The 21,183-nt window shown below is 32.5% G+C and overlaps 2 protein-coding genes across 3 annotated transcripts; both read left to right on the forward strand.

The window, feature by feature from the left end:
* The first annotated feature begins 2,611 nt into the window (after positions 1-2,611).
* On the forward strand, positions 2,612-7,671 carry LOC105159963 (CAAX amino terminal protease family protein). 2 transcript variants are annotated; one of them, XM_011077198.3, is made up of 10 exons: positions 2,614-3,001; positions 3,161-3,252; positions 3,501-3,608; positions 3,743-3,825; positions 4,164-4,297; positions 4,728-4,777; positions 4,927-5,019; positions 6,458-6,549; positions 7,017-7,123; positions 7,374-7,671. In XM_011077198.3, the coding sequence occupies exons 1-10, from the start codon at positions 2,783-2,785 to the stop codon at positions 7,413-7,415; spliced, it is 1,020 nt and encodes a 339-aa protein (XP_011075500.1). In that variant the 5' UTR covers positions 2,614-2,782; the 3' UTR covers positions 7,416-7,671. The 2 variants fall into 2 exon arrangements, with proteins under 2 accessions (XP_020548781.1, XP_011075500.1); XM_020693122.2 differs by lacking the exon at positions 4,927-5,019 and having other exon boundaries at positions 2,612-3,001.
* Positions 7,672-14,562: 6,891 nt separating this feature from the next.
* Positions 14,563-16,636, forward strand: FEZ (NAC (No Apical Meristem) domain transcriptional regulator superfamily protein). The gene is made up of 3 exons (XM_011077330.3): positions 14,563-15,248; positions 15,472-15,770; positions 15,856-16,636. The coding sequence occupies exons 1-3, from the start codon at positions 15,062-15,064 to the stop codon at positions 16,543-16,545; spliced, it is 1,176 nt and encodes a 391-aa protein (XP_011075632.1). The 5' UTR covers positions 14,563-15,061; the 3' UTR covers positions 16,546-16,636.
* The last annotated feature ends 4,547 nt before the right edge of the window (positions 16,637-21,183 follow it).

Genomic DNA, 21,183 nt, shown 5'->3' on the forward strand with positions numbered 1-21,183 from the left:
ACTACTGAGTTGGTGATTATTAGCCGAGATAGTTGTGATGAGTTTGGGTGCTTCGTTTGGTGTTTTGTCTCATAAAGCACCTCCATTAGCCACATCAACCAAACTTTTATTTGCCTAAAACAATCCTTCACAAAAATATTAAATTAGAAGATGGTCGGGAATTTGATGATGGGAGAAACTCTCCATCAATTGCTTGAATATCCCCCAATACGCATAGAAACTTTCACCGAAAAATTGGCATATTCCACTGATTTTCTTCCGGATGTTTGTAGTCCTTGAAGTGGGAAGTAGTTCTCAAGAGATTATTTTTTGAGCTTGTTCTAACTAATAAAAAATTCCAAAGGTAAGGAAGAGCCAATCTTTTGCTTTATCGCTCAATGAGAATGGAAAGGCTTTTAGCTTGACTTGTTCTTCGGTTTCTCCTTGAAGTCTCATGCCGGAACACACCACAGGAATTCTTTGAGGTGTTTGTGCGGGTCTTCACCTGCAAGGCTACGAAAAGTAGGAAGTAAGTGAATGAGGCCGGACTTAAATTCAAAATCAACATATATTCAATGCAGAGAAGCTGCTAATTTAAGTTAAAGAAAGTCATCTCTTTGATTGTTTATTCCAGATTTTGAGCCATGACTTTGTCTTCAAAGTCACTAGACGTGGGCACGGCTAAATAAAAATCTGCTTCTGGTTCGGAAGAAGTAGAAGCCTCTTCTTTGTGTTGTTTGGTTTCTTTCCAGAGTCTACAAGCCGTCTTCTCAATCTCTGGGTCAAATTCAAATTTATCTACACGAGAAGAACTTGGCATAAAAAACCAAGTGACAAGATAAGTAACCAAAAGAAATTAATTTAAAGACACCAATCCTCGACAACGGCGCCAAAATTTGATGAGTGTCGAATCCACAAAAAATACTATCCTACTAAAAACTTGTGAAAGTGATGAGTAGGGCCGAATCCGGAGGAATTGTTTTAAATTAATTCCTTCAAGAGTAGAAATAAAATAAAAGTAAGGGGGTTTTGATTAAAAACCTAGATTTAAAATTAAAGAGAAGAAAATAGTATTTCAAAGAGAAGTAAATATGAGAAGAGCATTAAAGTTAAAGATAGGATCATGCTTAATTCCACAATTGATCATAGATATGAAGATGACAATCATTCATGATAGATAGATTGGTTATAGACATTGGTACGACCTACCGACCTTACCTTTTCTTATCTTGTGGATAGTCAAGAAACGTCTGTTGACTAAATTTCTAATCAGTAAACAACTTTGGAAACGTTCTCAAGATTTAATTTATCGACATCATTAAGAACCAGAAAAGCCCAATTCTAACCTATTTCTACAAGGATTTATTTCAGTTAGATTGTGCATTCTTCATAACATAATTGAAAACTTTTATCAAATCAATTGTGCTATGTTACCACTAGTTATTGAACTAAACAAACAATTATAGATTTGCAAGTTCAATTGGCTAGGCAAATATTCTTGATAATGAATAACGGTACCTATAATTCATAAATCAGATTATTTGTAATAAAAGTACAGATAACAACACAAATACCAATATGAGTGAAAGTAGAAAGCATAAATTAGATCTTACAACCCATTGAAATTAAGCATTCACCAAGTCTTTAACCGAAATTAAAAGAACTAGCGTAGCATGCTAAAGGGAGGAAAAATAAAGGAAAAAGAGACAAATAATAGAAAAACACAGAGGATATCCAAAAAATGAGAGATTACAAGATCCAAATGATGTTCATATGGTTAATTACATTACATATATGTACTAACTAGTTACCTAATTCTACTAGGATTAAAAAGGTAAATTCCTAATTGAACTAAAAGACTAAAGGAAATAAAACTATTATCCTAAATAGATTCTCCAGCAAGTGTTCCCCATTCATAAAAAAAGGTAGTTGAAGCAGCTCCAAATTCTTGCCAGAATTTGAGTTTGAGTCTTTCCTTTTTCAGACGAAAATCTGCAAGTTAGGTGTGCCTGTTTCTTCAAATCTGTCCAAATTTCCGTCGCGGTTCTTTTCTTCATTTTTAATTCCATCTTTTCCGAATAGGCTAATGCTGCAAAATAATATTTAATTAGAAGTATTTTGATCACAAAAGATGTCAAAATATCATATGAAATAAGCACAAGATGCAATTCTATCAGTTTGAACCTGCTCAGTAAATATTAAGATGGGCTAAAATACATTTTATCCCCTGTATTTTATTGAAATAGCTAAACCCCCTATGTTTAGGAAATAGGCTAAAACCTCCTTTATATTTTGTAAAACTCAGCAAATCCTGTGCGTTTTGGGGTGTTTTCTGTTGCTTTTGACCTTATTCTTCCTCATGGTGTTTATATAATAACTTAGGCATCTTTATCTTATTTTACGTGTTTTTTTTAATTTTGTAATTTCAACCATCTAAAAAATTAAATAATTTTTTCATATTTACTTAAAACTACAAAAAGGTATATAAATTTTTGAATTTTGGAGGAGCGTAAGTGTAATTTTAATTTTTTTATTGAGAAAGTATAATTTCATATTTTTAGAATGAATTTAAGTGTAATTAACCTATATTTTATCAAATCAACAAAAAATAAAAAAGAAAAAATGAGCCTTGATAGAAGCAGCATGTGAAATGTGATGCTCTTTTAGCTTCTACTGTACCCTTCTCTTCAAAATTCCAGGCAGTTTTGACAAAATTGTTGGACCTTATCTTCATCGATTTTTGCAACTTGGGGATTTCCTGTTTGAATCAAAACCCACTGAAAATCCTCTCAATTTTGTGAAAATGGCCGTCACTTTATACACATCATTTACTCGTTCCTCAATCTCCACTGTTCGTCTTTCCCCAAAACTTTATTCGCCCGTTAGAACCCATTTTCAATTGTCTCCAGGGCTCCGATTTTCGCCATTAACGCATGCTCTGAAGCTTAGAATCACAAGCACGAGGGGATTCTGTACTGTTTGCTGTTACAAGAACAATACCCCTCAAGAATCTAGTAAAAAAGTGAGCTTTATACTTTTTAGTTTTCTTGCCTGAAAAAGGAGTTGTATTTATTTCTCCTTTTTAAATCTTTTTCTTGAAAAGATTATTTTTCTCAACGGTTAATCAATACAAATCAAGTTTACCTCTGGGTTTTTACAGTTGGTTATTTTGTTTTTACAGGATAGTGGGTTAAATTGGCGAATATTGAAAAGGTGGGATGTGCCATGGAATTGGCAAACAATCTCTTTGACCTCACTTGCATGTGGATTGAGGTGAACTCGCCATACTAATGTGCCTATTCTTTTTTCTGATTTCACATAGTAGGATGCACTTTGATTAGTGATGCCAATACTAATTAGAGCTGTGACTTCAATGTATTCTGGCAACATAGCTGGTAGTCTTAGTTACCACATGTATGGATGATTGATTTCTTAAGCTGTTGGATTGTGTTTGCTTTAAGCCTAATTATTATGGTTAAATAGTCTGGCTATCTGAGGAAACTAATTAGTTTTTCAGACAGTTTTGTTTTGACAGGATTAATTGAGGCAGTAGCACTACAATATTCAGGGCTTAATATTGAAGAGTTAAGTTTGGATCAGAAGGCAGAAATTTTGTTAGCTGATCAAGGGTACGAAGCGATTTCCATCTTTGATTTCTTTCTGTTATTTGTCCAGTACTTCTGTCCGTATATTTACTTGTCACAAAAGTTACCATTGTTTATTTTGCACATAATTCTAATTTTGTTCGTTTACTATATTGTAGCATTGCAACTATAGTGGTTCTTGCAGTCCTGTATAGTCTGACAAAGTCATTCTCTCCCCTTCCTGATGACATATATCGCTATGGTAATTAGTACAATTTATATCGAGTAACATTGCATGCGTTGGGGGTTTATTGTGCTTTTGTTTTCCTGGAAGGCGTCATAACTCATATACTCTCTCTCTCATATCATGTTTCCATGTATGACTTTCAAGAGAGAGTGTCTAGTGCTTTAATGCTTCTCCAGCCATCATACTGCAGGCATTGCTGTTAATGTTTATCGATTGCTTGTGCTAAAAGTTTATAGGTTAAACTTGTATGCTTTTCCTTTGTTATGGCAATGAAGAACTACGTTAAGAGTTGAAATGCATTATCATTGAGAGATAATTATAACTACCTCACTTATAGTCAATTCGTGCTTCAGATTGGAGGGAACCTTTCAATCTTGAGAAAGGTTGGCTGTTATGGGCTGGAATAGGTCTTGGTGGAGCCCTGGCTGCCATTGCTGTAACAGGAGTTGCAATGTCTTTTCTCAACGGTGAGCCTCCACAGAGAGAGGTTAGAAATACTTCTAGCTTTCCTGATGCTTTGTGTGCTTACCTTGTACATGTAAACACTAAAACTGCTCAAGAGAAGGAAAAAGAAGAGAATGCAATAGCTTTCTTAATGGGCTAATCTTAATCTTGTTGCCTTTGACTGCTAATGGTTTGATGGACCACCTTGTTCTGTCTGACATGAATAAGACTCAAAATCTGAACATTTGTTAGGAGTTATTTGTTGTCTTTTTTCAACAAGTGACTTGAGCATTTTTTCAACATCAATTGGAGTTAAGTCGTTTTTTTGTCCATAGTTTGTTAGGAGTTATTTGTTGTCTTTTCTGTGACACAGTAATGATTGGATTTTATTTAGTTTTACAAATTAGCTTCATAGGCACAGCAGTTTTTCCTTCCAACATAATTTCATTTTAGTCACTTTCTATTTGATGCAGACTGATGCTCTTGTGCGGTTGCTTCCGTTGATTGGATCTTCAAGTATCAGGTACTTCTTCATAAGGGCTTCAAATTTTCATGCTGCTGTCTCTCAAAAGCCTTTCATGTGTTTCTGATATTGTCTTTCCCCCTCAGCTATGATCTAGTTTTGAAATGAGAAAAGAAACTAAACTAACTGCGTTTTGATTTTAAATTTAGCACTGCCTCCTTGTTGGGGATCACAGGCATACTTGCTCCCATTCTCGAGGAGACTGTCTTTCGAGGATTTTTTATGGTGTCCCTGACTAAATGGTATGATGTTTACTTAATGTGCAGTTTCATGTCCGAGCAGTTTATCATTCAAGTAGTGGATGGTAAAACTCAATCAGCTACCTTTATTTTAGGAAAAGAACTTAAGATGCATGTAATGGAATTTTATGAAATGTATGTAGTTCATTCTTGTGAGTCTAATGTCTGCTTTAGTAGTCATACCTAGACTGCTTCCGGCGTGCGATTGCAGCATCTGTGATACTTTTGACAAGCGTCCAGGTCATTCTATTCTGTATTTACTTGCATATAGGATGCTGACTTTTAAGGACATACCTTCGTAGTTCGGAGTGCACAGATAAATTTTCCAGAAAGTTTAATAACAACTGACTCATCTTTTATGAGATTCAGTAACTGAGGTGGGTTTTGATAAAAGGATGACTAAGAGAGTGTTTGCGAGTGCTTCAAAAAAGCACTTTTCAACTTTTGGCTCTCTAAAAGCACTTTTGAAGTGATTGGGATGCCTGCTTCTGCTTCTAAAACGGCTAAGAAAGTGCTTTTAGACCAAAAGCTAAAAGCACCTTGTGGGGTGCTTTTAGCTACTTTGGCTTTTTTGTAAATAAGTACAACTCTATTTTTTGACTACTTTACCCTTTATTAATCTTAATTCAACTTTATTGTTTTTAATTTATTTTTAAAATTGCATATTTAAAGTTGATATCGGTGTTTCCAAATAATTTAAATTTTAACAATCATTAAATTTACACTTTCATATATTTAATATTTTAAGTTTTTTATATTTTATGCACTATAAATTATTTTGTTCACATATTATTATTTGATTAATTAATAAAATAATTATTTTTTTCAATCATGTAAGTTTAATTATTGTGTATGAATGAACATTATATTACTTAGTAGGAGCATTATTAAATTAAATATATCTTTTAATATTTTTTAAACATGAAATACTAATCGAAATAAAATTTATGGTTTTTTGTGAAAAAATAATTATTAGTGACAAACAACAAGTGAAATAATAAGCAAAAAGATCGTATCTTTTTAACGATAGGGACAAGGTCTTCCATCAATTAAGTTTATTTAGAAGTGATTTTTCACCAAACACTATCCAATTTAGCTTTTATCTGTTTTTCACTTTTTTTAACAAACATTACCTACAACTTTCAACGTTTTCTACAAAAATCACTTCTCTAAAAACAGAAGTTTTTGCAAACACTCTCTAAGTGCTGCTCCGTCATGGGCTTAGCTGCCGAAATAAGATCTTGATAATCTGTTATCCTTATCGGTCAACATGAATGAGTTTATCTTTTCCAAATACTAAAGGCTATTGGAACTATTGATCTCCAAATAAGAAAAGAAGGATCTTTTGGATTTTGGAATGCTCTGTCATAGAATATTTGTAAACTCGATGCAATACTTGCAGTTTATTTGCTGATTGCTGCTTTGACAACTTTCCTTGCAGGTTGCCGACACCACTTTCTGTACTTGTCAGTGCTGCCGTATTTGCAGCAGCACATCTCACTCCTGGAGAATTTCCACAGCTGTTTGTTCTTGGTATTTTGCTTGCCCAGATGTTTATACTGATAGTAAACAAGCTAAAATTTGCAGAGAAAATGACTACCATCAAACAGTGAGCAGAAGTCCACGTTATATTGAGACATTGACTTTTCCATAACATCGACAAAGCTATCATTATAGAAATGTTTTTTGGCCCCTCATTAACCTCATTGGTGTGAAAAACATAAAATTTCATTGAAAAAATGTCTCATAAAACAATCATTTGTGGCTGCAAATTATGCATTACCATAGATATATGCAGTGTTGGACAAATAAGCCCTTGCTAGGATTGACAGTGTTTTTAGATGAGACTTGAAAAGATAAACTTTTTGGCACAGCTGAGCCCCCTGTTTTCCCCTCAAACACCATATGAAGTGCCCATCTAATCATTTATTTTGTAGAGAACTAAATTCATGCTTTAGAATTAAATATATGTTAAATCTTTGCAATGATGTGTTATTTAGGAACTGCTTTGGGATTTTCTTACGCTCAGACGCGCAACCTGCTAACACCAATCATGATTCATGCCTCTTGGAACTCGGGAGTTATCGTGCTTCTCACCTTCCTTCAGGTAATTCTTTGCCCAATCACTCAGAGTGTATTAGTTTACTAATCCACTTTCCCATTTCTTTCTTTCCGCTGCTCCTTTTTCTTCTTCTTCGGATGGTGGGAGAGGTGCGGCAAGTTAAGATTGTTGTCGTGTCCTTTGCAGGACAGATCGACGCTTGCCCTCTCATATTCGAGGATAATTTCTTCTGTTAAAATATTTCTTTAATTTGTTTCTGATTGTAAGAATGTTCATCATGGTTGTTCCTGTGTAGCTCCAAGGATACGATATCAAGGAATTGTTGCAAGCGTACTGATTCACATTGGTCGGAGCCTCGCTGAACTAGGTAGGACCTATTGGTCGGCTGCTTGTGTAACCCTCCATGAATATGGCGAAAAAAGACCAGTCAGAGCCTGTAATGATTGTGTTAAACCGATTTTGTTATATACACTCCAATAATTCAAGAGTTGTATATGTTATTACTGTTGTAGAAACGTACTGTCGAGACATACGAATTTTGTCTTTGCCAAATTAATTTAGTTCTTATGTGTAATACTAAAAGTTTCTGATCATTTTGGGCATGGAGTCTTTGACAATGGTGTTGAATGTGAACTGTAATACTTCTTGCAATATGAGTGGATGGTTGTGTAAACACCTAAAGAAGAAAAAACCTATGAGTGGATGGTTGTGTAAACACCTAAAGAAGAAAAAACCTTGTATCTCGGAAGTCAAATTTTAGACATATTAGTAACAAATTAAGTGATATTTTTAATATTATTATTAGTACTAATTATGTATATTATAAGGGTGCTATTATATATTACAAGTAGACATAGTTGACAACATTATAATCCCTCGTAACTATGTGGTCTGACATAACAACTTAAGAGTGCAAAGTTTGCTCCTGTACCAAGAATTTCTAGATCTAGTACTAAAAATTGATTCTAAATTATATTTCAAAAAAAAAAAAAAATTGTGTTTGATTTTCTTTTGTGTTTTGGAGATAGAGAGAGAATTTAGAGATAAATAAATATGTGTTGGAGATAGAGTATATGTTTAAATTTATTTTTAGAGGTAATTTAAAATAGGGCAAATGTTATATTTGGTCCCCTAAGTTTTTATTTAGAACCATTTTAGTCCTTCAAGTTCATTATTTGACTTTAGCATTCCTAAACTTTAATTTTTGTCTCAATTTTTCCGTCCGACCAATTTTCAGTGAAAATGCGGCCAGTAGTTGACTTTTTGGAGGGTAAAATATTTTATTTAAGTTTGATCATCTTATCACTTTAGTTCCTTAAGTTTGTCAAATTATCAAATTAGTCTTTTTTTAAAAAGAAAATTATCTTTTTTATATTTTTATATGGTGATTATGATGCATTTATCTGGTATGAAAAATAAAAACTTTAAACTCTTGTAGATATAATAATAACATATCGATTAACTTCATATAAATAGTCTCTTTTTTTCACAAGTGAAATAAAAATTCAAAATTATGAATAAATTTGATAGAACTTATCTAATCTGAAAATATAATTAAAAAATTTAAGTTAGTTTTTTAATCTTAGGAGTTAAAGATCAGTGTGATAAAATTATATCTTAATAATATTTATTAAATATTAACAACTACGATTTTGAAGAAAAAAATGGTTGAATGTATTTTTAACTAGATTATTTGATGAATTTTAAATATATATAAAAATCATTTTAAGAGGTTTTTACAGAATTTTTTTTTATAAAATGAAAGTATATATTTAGAAACCCTCTAAAAATGAATTATATATAATATATAAAATCCACCAAGATCTAGTTACAAAGTATACTCTATCAATTTTTTATTCAAAAACCAAATATTTAATGAATATTGTTAAGATTTAACTTTTTTAAACATATCTTTAATTCTTAAAATAAAAAATTACTGGCTTAGTTTTTTATTTATTATATTTTCATATTAGATAAGTTTTATTAATTTTATTCATAAATTTTGTTCTTTTAACTACTGGAAAAAAATATTTATTTTAAGTTAAATAATATATTATTATTATTATTATTATTATTATTATTATTATTATTATTATTATTATTATTATTATTATTATTATGTTCATAAGAGTTCAAAGTTTCTATTATTCACATAAGATAATTACAAATATCAGCATAAAAAAATATAAAAAGGTTATTTTTTTCGTTAAAAAAAAGACTAATCTAATAATTTTATAAATTTCAGGGACTATACCGATAAAATCAAATTTATTGACCAGTTTACTCTTTAAAGAGTCAAAATCCGGCCACCAAAAAAGTTAGAGGGACGAAATTGAGACAAAAATTAAGGTTTAAGGATGTTAAAGTTAAAAAATAAACTTGAGGGACTAAAGTGATTCTAAATGAAAATTTAATGGACCAAATGTGACATTTACCCTTTAAAATATTTTAAAATAAGTGGTGTAAATTTGATGTTGGGATTTAGAAGACAAAAATCACTGTTTATTGTCAAATCATATCTCTTTTATATTATATTTATATATATAATTAAGTGTGTATATATATTATAAGTAGAAATTTCAAAAACAAAAAAATACACGAATAATGTATAAAAAATAATAGACAAGTATAGGATGTATTTTATCTTGTTTCGAAAATTGTCCAAAAATAAAACCAAACATTGTGAAAGGAATTGTTCATTCATTGTTCTTTTAATGTAAAATTGTGTGGGAAATTGAAATAATTTTTAAATCTAGTATATAGTGAAGATTTTCATCTTCTTTTTTTTTGTTTTTTTTAAAAAAAATAACTTCATGGTTTAAATTAATTATTATAGTATCCCAAATGATTATTAAAAAAAAAAAAATTGGTAGGAGATCTAGGATTCTTGGAGTTGAATGAGAAAGAGTTTGTACACATATTTTCACATTGCACGATTGGGAAACAAAAACCTAGGTCAAAGAACCAGACAAGAAAAGGGGTTCGAACGAGGGTTAGGTTTTTGGAGTTTGCCACAAAATTTTGAAGTCCCCAAGTTTGGTACTAATTAATTAATTTGAGTCATCTCCATTTAATTGATGGAGTTGTTGCCATCCACATTCAAGACATGGAATTCGGAAAAATTAACTTTGGTACGAGAAAACTAAATTAAAATATTGATAATCCATTAGTTGAAGTTTTATGATGAAAAGTTTGCATAATTGCTTTTCAAGAAGCAAGAAAGAGTTGAGGAAATCTATGTCCCCCAAAGCCGAAGGGGCTACAAAATCCAAGATTAATTGACCTCTGCTTCTCAAACAGCCAAAAATCAACCTCCTCTCTATATATATGTTCAAGATCAACACTCTCTTCAACAAATGTATATATATGAATTGTTGCTACTTGTGTTATAAACTCAATCTAATTTTGTTATGAATTATTATGCACATGGGCTGGCTACAAAATTCATTCAAATTTGGATGCAACCATTAATGACAATTAATGCAAAGAAAATTATAATTTAAATAGTTGTGAATGTTGGGAGTAGTTAAAAATAAAAGTGCAAAATGAAAAAGTTGAAGTTGGAGTGTTTGAGAAAACATCTTATTGAATTTTATCAATAAATTAATGCAGAAGTTGGTCGGAAATTGCTGACAATTTTTTATCTAAATTAACTTGAGTAGTTAAAAAACGAAACCGGCAAATAAAAAAATACTCTTTTCAGCAATAAATTAATAGATATTTAAGCAGTTGCTAGGGAAAATATTATTTTTTTCTCTCATAACTTAGGTTATATTCACCTTTGGTTACAATGATTACGGGGATTTGACTTTAAGAACAATATTTTATATTTTGTCTCACTTTTAGTCTCACCGCTAAATAATTAACAAAAATGGCCACGTGAGACTAAATCATGTGGCTATTAAGTGGGCATTTTGGAGGAAAAAAGAGACATGTGCATCTGAGAGGAAAATCTTATTTTTGTTCCCATTACTTAGCCATTGTTTACATTTGGTCCCAAAATGATTACGAGATTCTCACTTTAAAAAAAATAACTTACAATTTTTCTCACTTTTCATCCTGCCATTAAATGTTTGATGGAAAAAATCACGTGATACTCGTGCGACCACTAATTTGGGTCATGTTCAAGGGAATTTTGACAAGTGAGAGGCACATACTTCAGTTTTTAAGGAATTATAACTGCAACTTTTGGCAGGAGAGGGAGAATAGCAAAATTAGGGCTGACACCATTTGGGTTCTTCTAAACTCGAGAGAATTGAACTTATCAAGCTAAAATATAAATTCAATAAATGATTCACTACTGTAAAATCAAGTATTATGTGTTACTGCGGAAGAAAGCTTGTAATGGAGAAGTGAGAATTATGGCGCGATATTCTCACTTTAAAGTGGTCCTTAAAAATCTCATTTAAGAATCAAATATGAGATTTTTATCATCCCAATCTTCATAATTCTATTACTCCTTGGAATCATGAGCTAAATTAAAACTACAAATGACGATGGAAGAATTTCTTATTGTTGAAATCAGAGTGAAGAATAATTACGGGAATATCATTTATTATACTCACATGGACATTAAATATTGACCGAAACAACCATGTGATACTCACGTGGCACTTAAGTGGGCGTTTTGGAGGAAAAATCTTGGTCTTCTTCCTCATCATGGAAAACTTTTCTTCCATTTTGTGTACCTGGGGAAGGACCTAGGTATCATTTTCTTCGCCCTTGTGTAAATTGACGGGTCTTCCCACGTAAAAAAACTCACACCCACTTGCCATATTGTTATGGCCGTAGAGCCTTCCTCGAAGTCGAGCTCATCCACGAGATTCTCATACATGCTTTCTTATTTCAAGCACATATACTTGATTTTACAACAATTGAATCACTTGTTGAAGCCAGATTATCAGCTTGAGAAGCTCAATTCTTGCTAGTTTGGAAGGACCTAGACGATGTCAGCCATAAGTTTGTTATTTTACCTCTCTTGACAAAACTTGTAGTTATAATCTCTCAAACAATACTTGCCATATTGTTATGGCCGTAGAGCCTTCCCCGAACTCGAGCTCATCCACGAGATTCTCATACATGCTTTCTCATTTCAAGCACACATACTTGATTTTACAACAATTGAATCACTTGTTGAAGCCAGATTATCAGCTTGAGAAGCTCAATTCTTGCTAGTTTGGAAGGACCTAGACGATGTCAGCCATAAGTTTGTTATTTTACCTCTCTTGACAAAACTTGTAGTTATAATCTCTCAAACAATGACGTATATGCTTCTCACATGCTAGAATTCCCTCCAACACGCCCCAACTTAACACGTGACCGTTTCTAACAAATATTTAATGGCAGAATCAAAAGTGAGAGAAATCATAAATTATTGTCTTTAAAATGAGAGTCCCATATCATTGGGACCAAAAGTGAACAAATGCTAAGTTATTAGACAAAAAATGATATTTTTCTGTGAGAGGCGCACATGCCTTTTTTCCTCCAAAACGCTATCACGTGAGTCTCATGTGGTCATTTATGTTAGTTATTTAATGGTGCGACTAAAAGTGAGACAAAATGTAAGGTATTAATCTTAAAGTAATCATTGGAACCAAAAGTGAACAAAACCTATGTTATAGGGTCAAAAATGAGATTTTTTAGTAGTTGTCACTACAAAAATATTGATTATTCCATACACTGTAAATTACTACAGCTTAAAAGCCATAGTAAATCAATAGATGAAATAATATTTTTTGTCCTGTAACTTAATTAGGACTTTTCCATTTTTGGTCTCATTAGTTACGAGATTCTCATGTTTGATCTGATAACTTCTCAAAAGTATAGCGCTTTTGGCCCCAAGATACATTTTTGTTAGATATTTTAGCAGAAAATGCCACATGCTTAGCACATGGATGTTAGAACCTTTGCACTTTTAATCCTATTGGATATGAGATTCTCACTTTTGGTTCCATAAATTTAAAAGTTCACATTTTTGGTCCTATGTACTTAACGACCATGTGGCCTTTTCTGACGAAAAGGTGTCATGGGATCAAAAGTGCTACTTTTTGAAAGTTATAGGATCAAAAGTGGAAAGATCCTATATGGGACGAAAAATGCTATTTTCCCTAAATCAATACTATACACCGTCAAATGAAATCGATGAGAAAAACTTAAGTTTTTTACAACGATTAATTAATATTTGCCGTGCCTTTTTCTATGACCAAAATATTTGCAATAGTTTTTAGTTCACCAGAAAAAATATCATTTTCCGGCACGGTTAATTACTGTAGTAAAAAAAAAAAATCGTGGTAAATACAAATCAACTACTTCACAACGATCATTGCCCGTTGTTTCTGTAAGTGTGGTTAAAACATTAGTCATAGCCAAAACCATGACAATTGTTTTCGCTATGGCGAAAAATCATGGTGAATATTGATTAAATATTGTGGTAAAAAGTTTAAGTTTTTACTTTAGTTTTATCAATCATGGTTAATAGTATTAATTTACCATAATTTTTAAGTTGTGGTAATTTATAATATAGCGAAAACTCAACTTTTTTGTAGTGACTGTAGTAAGTATTATGGTCTCGCTTATAGAAGCAACGACTAATAACCATTATATAGTCGTGTTAATTAATATTTGTCATGCATATTTTATGTTTAACCATAATAACTAAACCTAATTCATTAAAAGCTATAATTCTTGTAGTGTACGTGCAAACACCACCGAGTTAGCTTGTATAATACAATTTTGATGTCCGAAAGAGGGCTACTTGTGGACCCTATTATATAATTAATGTCACGACCTAATTATAAAACAAAAATCAAGAACTAATTACCCAAAATGGTCAACTTATAATTCTTGAATGAAAACCCTTAATTAGGACTTATATAAGATGTGTGGTCCATAATTATATTATACCCTTTAAACCTTATGACTAATTAACCCTATAGCTAATTAGTGAAAATCTGACAAGTCAGTGGGAATAGAAGCTTTTGGGAATGGAATAGAAGTTGCATTTTTGGATCCTGAGACTCACTGACTCTACTCCACTAAAAATAAACTCTGATCATGCATAGACTATTCACTATAGTCTCCTCAAGAATTTGACAGATGAATAATATCTCAACCCTTTGCATTGGGACTTGCTTTTTGCTCCACATTTTTCAAATAACATTTCAAAACCATGCATGCATTTATTATTATTAGAAGCTTGCTTTGTCTTCACATCAATAAAATACTTAGTTAATTAATTATTAAGCTCATGAAAATCACTGTTACATTCAAATCTCCATGAGGGCTGATTTGGGTGGTTCTTGAGATTCTTCAATTTGGACTTATAAACAACACACAATTTGCTTCATAATGAGTCATGGTCAAGTAAAGAAATATTAATCAAAGAGAGTCATTGCTAGGACTACTCCCACATATATATATATATGTATATATATTTCTTGACTTGGGGTTTTCTTGGTAGGTGTTTTCTTGAAGTTCTTGGCCCTAATTAAGCTTAACTTCTCTCCCAGATATCGCGATTTTTGTTAAAAACAAGCTCCTTTAAAGTCACCAGAAAAGGCGGCTGATCCTTCGGGGGCAGACTCCTCCTCGGGCTGCATGAAATTTGCTCCATATTAAGTGAACCTTCAGAGTTGAAGTCGGCCACAGCTACTCTGAGTTTATCTGCTTGGATTTCATATGTACTTGTAGGTTTTTTTACATATTTTCAGTCTGCTTTTCTTGTAGGGTTTTAGGGTTTACAACCTCAAAAGCTAAGTTTAAGGATCATGCAGTTTTGAGTATAAGGTTCCTGTATGTTTAACTTTTAGTGTTACGTAGTTTTTGGGTGGTAAGCTTGGTTTTTTCAGATTGAATTCTTGCCTTCAGTTTTTGAAGAGAAAGGCTTTCTATAGCGTCAGTTTCTTGTGAATTTGCTCTAGTTTTTTTCAGAATATATAGAAGATTCTGGTTTGAGAAGTTTATAAAGAGAAGATATATATATATATGGAGGATGAGTACAAAAATGAATGTGATAAAATAGATGAGGTGATGCTGCCAGGGTTCAGATTTCATCCCACTGATGAAGAACTTGTAGGGTTTTATCTGACAAGGAAGATTCAGCAGAAACCTCTCTCCATTGAACTCATCAAGCAACTCGACATCTATAAATATGATCCTTGGGATCTCCCAAGTAAGCAACAATTTTTCTTGTCTTAATTTAAATTCAAGATTTCAGAAATCGTATATATATATATATATATATGTGTATGTGTGTGTGTGTAAGAAGCTGATTTTATCAGTCCCCACGAATCTTGTTCTTCTTTCTTGGCTTATTTAATTTGAATAAAGCTGCACGAACATATATATATATATATATATATATATAATTGGGCTTATACACTTTCTTTAACCAGAGTTGGCAATCTCTGGGGAGAAAGAATGGTATTTCTACTGCCCAAGGGACCGAAAGTATAGAAACAGCGCACGGCCTAACCGAGTAACTGGAGCTGGATTCTGGAAAGCCACGGGAACCGACAGGCCAATCTACGCTTCCGAAGATTCAAAATGCATTGGGTTGAAGAAATCACTTGTTTTCTACAAAGGTAGAGCCGCAAAAGGAATAAAGACTGATTGGATGATGCATGAGTTTAGACTTCCGTCGGACTCAGTCTCACATAATAAGAGATATTTGGAACAAAACATCCCTGCAAACGTAAGTACATAACTCAAAACTTTGCTTTTAATGTTCAGCTGTACTATTAGTAATTTGTACTGAATTCTCTTTGTTATGATTTCAGGAGGCATGGGCAATATGTAGAATTTTCAAGAAAGCTAAATCGACTACACGGGCTCTCTCTCATTCTTGGGTTTCGCCGGTTCTTGATACTACCAATGCTTCTACTACAACGAACATGATCGACCCCATTAACGTAGCTAGCGATATTCAGTTCACTGGCAATACCTTGATAGCAAACAAGAGTATAACTAACTCAACCCTCCAATTCGGTTTCTGCAACGAGATAGAGCATTCGTCCGTTACAAGTTTCTCCCCTCTACCATTTCCAGTTTCAGTTTCAAGTGGAGATCAGCATGACCTGACCCCAAGCTACAATACATTTTCATCCAATGAAACTTGTGAACTTGCAGCCTCAAAATGTGACATCAATCTTGATGCATCTTCATTGTTGCTTGACATGTCAAATTCCATGTCAGGAGATCTTATGAAGGGCTCATACAATGTGGATTTTAGTATGTTTGGAGTGGCTCATGAGGAAGTAGTATTAATGCAAGGAAATCTCGGACATGGATCAGAAGTGGAAGTGTTGGAAAAAGGACAGCATAGTGGTTTGGGACAATTAGTAGATGAACAGTGGGAGACAATAAGGTCTATGAATATGGGGTTTCCTAATTATAGGTTACCATTGAGTTTGGGTACTGATCATATATGGAAATCAAGTTTGCTGTGGGGTTCTTCTCCTTGTCCCTAGTTTTTCTACTAATTAACAAGTCTATATATAGTACGTGATGAGCAGAGAACATCAATTTTGATTCTATATATATTCAATTCTTTTTTTTGTATGTTTTGTAGTTTTTCTTCCTTTAAGACTGCCATACTTGTTTTTTTGGGCAAAAGATGTAAAAACTCAATTGCTTTGGACTTTGTAGCTTATTCTTCACATGCAAGTTAAACCGTGTATTGGATGTCTCGATGCATTTTCAACTCTTTACATTACCCACAGCTATAGGCCATTTTCGTTTTAGTCCCGTAAGTATCTAGGGTTTCAATTTGGTCCCGTAAAATTGAAAAATTCGCAATTTCAGTCCAAATTTCGCCGGAAAATTTTGTAGGTCGCCGGAAAAAGTCACATGCGATGCATGTGACTTTTAAAATTGGGGGCTCGATCCTGATTGGCTGGAGAAGCTGATGTGGCGCATACGTGGAAATTAAAAAAAAAAACGACGAAAATCGAGCTCGCGACCGTCAAAGGCAGAGGATGGCTTTCGTCAAATCTTTGCACAGAGGTGACCAAAATCGATGGGACTGGTCTCAAAAGATTCGCCAGAACGAGAGGCGTTCAACGATGGTCTTCCGAGTAGGTGGTTCGTTCAGACGAAGGAGAATACGCCGGCGGAAGGTGCAGTCGCGGCGGAAGACGATCGAGATCTTCAAAACGATGGATCTTTGCACCTAGTTGATGAAAATGGATGAGACTAGTCCCATTAAAACCGCAGTGAGGAGACGAATCCAATGGTACCAATCCGCGATCGTGGGTCGTCCTGTTGCCGGCGAATCGACGGGAATTGTCCGCGGCGGTCAATTTCAAAGCCCAGTCGCTGTCATGGTGGGATCTCAAAATTGGTTGAAGGGTTTTGTTCTCCTTGCTATGGGGAATCGAATGGTATATGTGATGGCCAGAAATTTCAAGTAACGGCGGCGGAATTGAAGAGAGAAGGTGGCGGCGACTGGCGGGCGATTTTTAATCCACGTGAGTCGTTTTCTTTTTTTTTTTTTTTAATTTCCACATATGCGCCATATCAGCTTCTCCAGCCAATCAGGATCGAGCCCCCAATTTTAAAAGTCACATGCATCGCATGTGACTTTTTCCGGCGACCCACAAAATTTTCCGGCGAAATTTGGACTGAAATTACGAATTTTTCAATTTTACGGGACCAAATTGAAACCCTAAATACTTACAGGACTAAAACAAAAATGGCCTATAGCTGTGGGACGAAAATTGTCTTTTGCCTGTTTTAAAGAAAAGAAAGATTTTGTTGTACCTATTAATGCATAAATATTAATTTTAAAAATAATACCATATAATTAATAATATTTTTGGATATATAAAAGTGATGGGGTGAATATGTTATATGGAATATAAGAAAAATGTGTCAAGAGTACGTAGGAATACATTGTGATGTGTTTTGAATATGGCATCACTACAAACAAAAAATAGTTCTTGGGCACAAATTTCAAATTATTTGCAATTAGCTGTCAAAATTTGGAGCAATTTTAGTAACGGTACTCACCCGTCCATTCGTGTTAGAAAAGTCGGAAAAACCTTGTAATGAGCCTAGTAGACCTGTTTAAAGTTTAGAGTGATTTTTTTAACGGTTATACATACCCGATACTGGAGTTGACCGATATACAAGTGTTATTAAATTGAATTTGCAAAGAACTTTGTAGCACGTATTGAAAAACGACTTCTTTTTATACTTTTGTTGCGCATTTTAGAACCGCTTTTGTAACATATTCTTTGTTGAATTTAATAATTTAACTTAATTTGCAACGGTTGTTGTGGCAAATTTTGGAACGGTAAAGTTTGTATGTTTACATTGTTTTTTGGAACGGATTTTTTAGCTTTTTTTGTATAACTTTTCATGTTTATATGCTCTTAAATTTGTTCAAAACACCCATTATAAGCAAAGCAAATGTGATCGAGTGGGGACTCTCCAAGAGCCCCACTCGGCCAAGTCTTCTCTCAAGGAGGAACCTAGCTCCTCCTTGACCTACAATAGGTCAAAGTCGAGTCATGGGCTTGACCTTAAATGGACTTGACCTACAATAGCTCCTCCTTGACCTACAATAGCTGTCAAAATTTGGAGCAATTTTAGTAACGGTACTCACCCGTCCATTCGTGTTAGAAAAGTCGGAAAAACCTTGTAATGAGCCTAGTAGACCTGTTTAAAGTTTAGAGTGATTTTTTTAACGGTTATACATACCCGATACTGGAGTTGACCGATATACAAGTGTTATTAAATTGAATTTGCAAAGAACTTTGTAGCACGTATTGGAAAACGACTTCTTTTTATACTTTTGTTGCGCATTTTAGAACCGCTTTTGTAACATATTCTTTGTTGAATTTAATAATTTAACTTAATTTGCAACGGTTGTTGTGGCAAATTTTGGAACGGTAAAGTTTGTATGTTTACATCGTTTTTTGGAACGGATTTTTTAGCTTTTTTTGTATCACTTTTCATGTTTATATGCTCTTAAATTTGTTCAAAACACCCATTATAAGCAAAGCAAATGTGATCGAGTGGGGACTCTCCAAGAGCCCCACTCGGCCAAGTCTTCTCTCAAGGAGGAACCTAGCTCCTCCTTGACCTACAATAGGTCAAAGTCGAGTCATGGGCTTGACCTTAAATGGACTATCACTACAAAAAAATTATTTTATAGTAATGGCTTTTGTAACGGTCAAGTTAATAATTTGGAATAGTTTTTTTATTTGTAACGGCACCCCCTACTGCGGCTCTTTTGGACATTACAAAATCTTTGTCACGACTTGCTTGAAAGTCATTACAATTTGTAACGGCTATGAGAGACCATTGCAATAGTATCAATTGTAAAAAATGCATTTAGACCTGTTTTTAGATCGATCAAATTAAATTAAATTTAATAATTATTAGAATGGCCTTTTGGAATACATATAGATATGGTTGTGCTTGAATATATGAGCAGTATTTGGAATATTTTTTGTAACGGTCATGCGTTGTTGTAATGGTTGTTGCAACTTCCTTTGTTACTGCTTTGAACACTGCTTTGGTGACGAATTTTTGGACGGCCTTTTTCAAATTTGATAACTATATTTTATATGATAGTTATACATATTCCAAAAGCCGTTACAAATGCAATGACAAAAAATAATTTTTTTAATATTTAATTGTATTAATCTTTTTTAATTTTTATTTTTGTAAAACTAAATTATTGGAATTTTTGTTATATATAGGTAGTTTTAATTTCTTACATGTACAATATTATATTAAAAAATATATATAATATAAGAAAAAAATAAAAATTATTTAATTATAAAAAAAATATTATTTTTACATTGTATCGCTACATATAAAAAAATTCCTAATCTAATTATATATCCCTTCATCCGTGCGTTCGTCGTTATAGTCGTTGCCGTCAAGTATTGGGGAATCAACTGGAGACTGGGACGATGGAGGATCGGGCCAGGTGGAATGGCATCCACCGCATCCACTCCTCGAGCCTCGCTACCCGATAATCAAGGTCGGGACCTGAGAAAATAAGAAATATTAATAAAAATATATTATATTATGTATAAAATTATATTTTCCTAATATATTAAAGAATATTATTATAAATTAACACAAAATTACATAAAATTACACATATTTTCTTAAATTAAGAAAAATTACATTATATAAATATTTTCAGAAAAATAAATTTGTTAAATTTTCAAAAAGAAAATTTAGAAATTACTCAAATTTTTTAAATTAACAGAACTTACACATATTCATAAAAATTATCACAAATTTTCAAAAACTTAAGATATTAAATTTTTTTAAAAATTTCAGAAAAATTAAATAAGTTTCAAACATTTCAAAAATTACAGAAAAATTTTCAGAAATTCTTTTCAATAAATTTTCATAAAATATAAACTTTAGGAATTATTTTAAAAAAGTTACAAACTTTAAGAAAATAGATATTTTTTTTTCTAAAATTTTCATTAAAGTCCATAATTTTTTTTAAAATTTTGTATTAAATTCGATAATTTTTCTAAAATTTGCCTAAAATGTGTGATATTAGAAAATTACATAAAAATATTAAAAAAATTGCATACACACAAATACATACTTTCATAACAAATACAACATACATACAAATAATTTCGTAAATATATTTCTAAATAATCAACAATCATCTTGATTCAGCATACATACATATATTTAGAAAAAATACAACATACCGATAAATAATTTCAGAAATACAACAAAATATACCAACCAATTAAGAAATACAACAAAATATTTCTAACAATTAACAATTGCAGAAATATACCCAACAAAAATATATTTCAGAAAAATAGAAAATTGAAAACAAGAAACAGAAAAATATTTCAATCATATTTTTTGAAATATTTCTGAAAATTTTTAGAAAAATATTTCAATCATATTTTAAATATTTCTCAAAATATTAGATAATTGAAATGGTTTGTGGACCATTCATGTGTATTATTTTTTGTAACGGCTTTATATTTAATTTTTAGAATAAAAATTCTTTCTTTTTTTTCCAGTGGCTGTTACAACACCAATACGGCCGTTTCAAAAATTATAGTAAATTTGTAAAAGTAAAAATTTTGTGCCGGTATTTGTAACGG

The sequence above is a fragment of the Sesamum indicum genome, linkage group LG4, assembly GCF_026168435.1.
Source record: "Sesamum indicum cultivar Baizhima isolate 11 linkage group LG4, ASM2616843v1, whole genome shotgun sequence".
In the NCBI taxonomy this organism is placed as follows: Eukaryota; Viridiplantae; Streptophyta; class Magnoliopsida; order Lamiales; family Pedaliaceae; genus Sesamum; species Sesamum indicum.

Coding starts and splice junctions, on each gene's coding strand:
- LOC105159963 (XM_011077198.3), top strand. CDS start 2,783: ATGGCCGTCACTTTATACACATCATTTACTCGTTCCTCAATCTCCACT. Junction 3,002..3,160: donor CTCAAGAATCTAGTAAAAAA/GTGAGCTTTATA, acceptor TTGTTTTTACAG/GATAGTGGGTTAAATTGGCG. Junction 3,826..4,163: donor TGATGACATATATCGCTATG/GTAATTAGTACA, acceptor TTCGTGCTTCAG/ATTGGAGGGAACCTTTCAAT.
- FEZ (XM_011077330.3), top strand. CDS start 15,062: ATGGAGGATGAGTACAAAAATGAATGTGATAAAATAGATGAGGTGATG. Junction 15,249..15,471: donor TGATCCTTGGGATCTCCCAA/GTAAGCAACAAT, acceptor TTCTTTAACCAG/AGTTGGCAATCTCTGGGGAG. Junction 15,771..15,855: donor AACAAAACATCCCTGCAAAC/GTAAGTACATAA, acceptor TTATGATTTCAG/GAGGCATGGGCAATATGTAG.